The 2,432-nt window shown below is 58.0% G+C and overlaps 1 protein-coding gene across 1 annotated transcript; it reads right to left on the bottom strand.

Moving 5' to 3' along the window:
* Positions 1 to 1,098: 1,098 nt before the first annotated feature.
* On the bottom strand, positions 1,099 to 2,181 carry CHST14 (carbohydrate sulfotransferase 14; the record flags this gene model as incomplete). Its single annotated transcript, XM_080619048.1, has 1 exon — positions 1,099 to 2,181. One exon carries the CDS (start codon positions 2,179 to 2,181, stop codon positions 1,099 to 1,101), a length of 1,083 nt encoding a protein of 360 aa, XP_080475174.1.
* Between the last annotated feature and the right edge of the window lie 251 nt (positions 2,182 to 2,432).

The following is a 2,432-nucleotide window of genomic DNA, read 5'->3' as shown; positions in this document are numbered from 1 at the left end:
ACGCAGGGCAGGCAGCCTCTCCAGGAATGCAAATACACACTTAACAGCCAAGGAAAAGCACGAAGCAACAGGCTAATTCGTATAAAAGCTTTATTAAAAACGAGGACGCAGCCTCGCAGGAAGAGCATTCTGCACCATCTCCCCATCCTTAACGGCCATAATTCAATACAAATAGCTACAAAAAGGCTTCACACCTCCATACAAGGAGGGAGGACTAATCCTCCACTTGCTGGTGTTTCAGATGTGGATGGAGAATGTGGTTTTCTACAGTGATTTGCACCCACACAGGCACAGAGGCCCACCAGTGGGATGAGCTGCACCCTGCAGGTTGGCGTTCTGCTGTTTAACGGCCCACGAACCAGGATGCGATGGGATTTTACCCCAAGTCTGTATTGCTTTAATTCAGAGAGAGAAAAGGGAATTGTTATGGCTTGGTCTTGCATCAGATAAGTTACGCTGGGTAAGGAATTGGTACTTCCAAGTCCTAAACATTGCACAAAATCCTATCACTAGTTCTATTTCAATGGTAAATAATAATAATAATTAATAATAATAAACCCCAGAGGTACTACTGGCACAGAAAAAAAGACCAGCCCTATTTAATCACCATCTACAGCTGGGAAACGAAAGGATAAATAGGGCCTTAGTTTAGAAAAGCCTTTTCTTCTCCTCATACCCCCAAAACTGCCTCCTGCCTAATCCAGGACCAGTTTTAACAGCGCTAATATTTAGTGCATCAACCACTGCGTCTTCATCAGCGCATCAGCTCTATTACACCTGCCGTTCAACTGCACGTTATTCAGTACAAAACACAGAAAAGGGTGAAAAAATACTCAAAAGGTATCAATTTCTCAGCTTCCTCACAGATGTTGTCCATGTCCTGCTGTAAAAAAAGAACCTAAAGCAAAATAGCTCTACAAAAGCCCCTGTGCTCGAGTCGTACGTACACGTTAAAATGGGAACCATACAAAAGTATTCGGGTAGCAGAGGTAATATATAAAACGTCATACAAACAGGGTTGGAAAAGTATAAAATGAGGGCAGAATGCATAGAACAGAGCGTTTCACAGCATCGGTGGCATCGGCAAATCCCTGCACCTCACTGCCTGCAGAACTCGCTGGTGACGTTGGGAAGGGGGTAGGCAAAGAGGGAGAAATCCAGGATGTACTTTGGCAGGAGCTCTTTGATGAGGCGGCGCTGGGTGTTGCACAGGTAGTAATGGAGCGTTTCTGCCGTGACGGGCTTGTACCAGGGCTGCCGCTCGGGGAAGCGGATGAAGGAGGGCGAGCGGACGCGCTCCAGGACGTAGTTGGCGTCGGCGCTGAGGCGCTCGTAGGAGCCGATGAAGTCGTACCTGACGGCGCAGGGCTGGCACAGGTTGTAGATGGGCATCCAGTGCTCGTTCATCCTCTCCACCTCCTCGTCCAGCAGGTACCGGAGGAACTCGGAGAAGGTCACGTCGTCACCGGCCGAGTTCCCCCCGTTCCGGCGGTACCTGCGGACGATCTCCACCCCATACTTCTGCTGGTACTCCTTGATCTCCCCAAACTTGTTCCTGTAGGCCGACAGCAGCCTCTCCATGGGGTTCCGCACGAAGATGAACTTGTAGTAGTGCTTCAGGCGGTAGCTGATCTCGTCCGGCTTCATGTCCCCCAGGAACACCAGGTCGCTCTTGTGGTCCATCTTCATCTTGACATCCACGCTCTCCAGCGCCCCGTCCAGCACCTTGAGGATGCGCTTCCAGTTGGAGCAGGCCACCTTGGGCACGTAGCAGTACAGGAAGCGGTACTTGTCGCTGACGAGGAGGTGCCGCAGCACCGTGCGCCGCTGCCCGGCCGGCAGCTCCCACACGCTGCGGGGCATGGCCCGCTGCCCGCACACCGCGCCGATGGTGCGGTTCCGGATGTCCCGCAGCACCTCGGACTCCAGGTCACCGGCGGCCTCCGCACCGCCGCCGCGCCGGGACGGCTCCCCGGCCGCGGGGTGCAGCGGCGGCGGCTTCACCTCGGCCAGGATGCCCTTCTCGATCATGAGCAGCAGCCCGCTGGAGGCCAGGATCACGCCGAACATCAGCATGGACGGCAGCAGCACGGTGCCGCCGCCGCCCCGCGCCCGGGACCGGCTGCGGCCCGAGGCTGCCGCCCGCCGCAGCTCGGCGGGGCAGGCGGGCCGGGGGAGCATGGCCTGGCTGGGGCCGCCTCAGCCGCCGCGCCGCATGCGGGGACCGCCGGGGGGGCACCGGGGGCTCCTCGCCCAGTGCCGGTGCCGGGGGGGGGGGCGGGGAGGACGCGGGCGGGGCAGCGGCCGGCAGTGACGAGCCCAGGGGGCGGGAAGGGGCCGGGGGAGGCGGCGGCCATTTTGCGGCGGCCCCGCCCCGCCGCTCCCCTCCCTCAAAGGGCCGGGGAGGGCGAGGGAGCTTCCCGCGCCCCGCC

This window comes from Psittacula echo, assembly GCF_963264785.1.
Source record: "Psittacula echo genome assembly, chromosome: 5".
Taxonomy (NCBI): Eukaryota; Metazoa; Chordata; class Aves; order Psittaciformes; family Psittacidae; genus Psittacula; species Psittacula echo.
The sequence above is the reverse complement of the archived record's forward strand: the minus strand, read 5'-3'. Positions and strand labels throughout refer to the sequence as shown.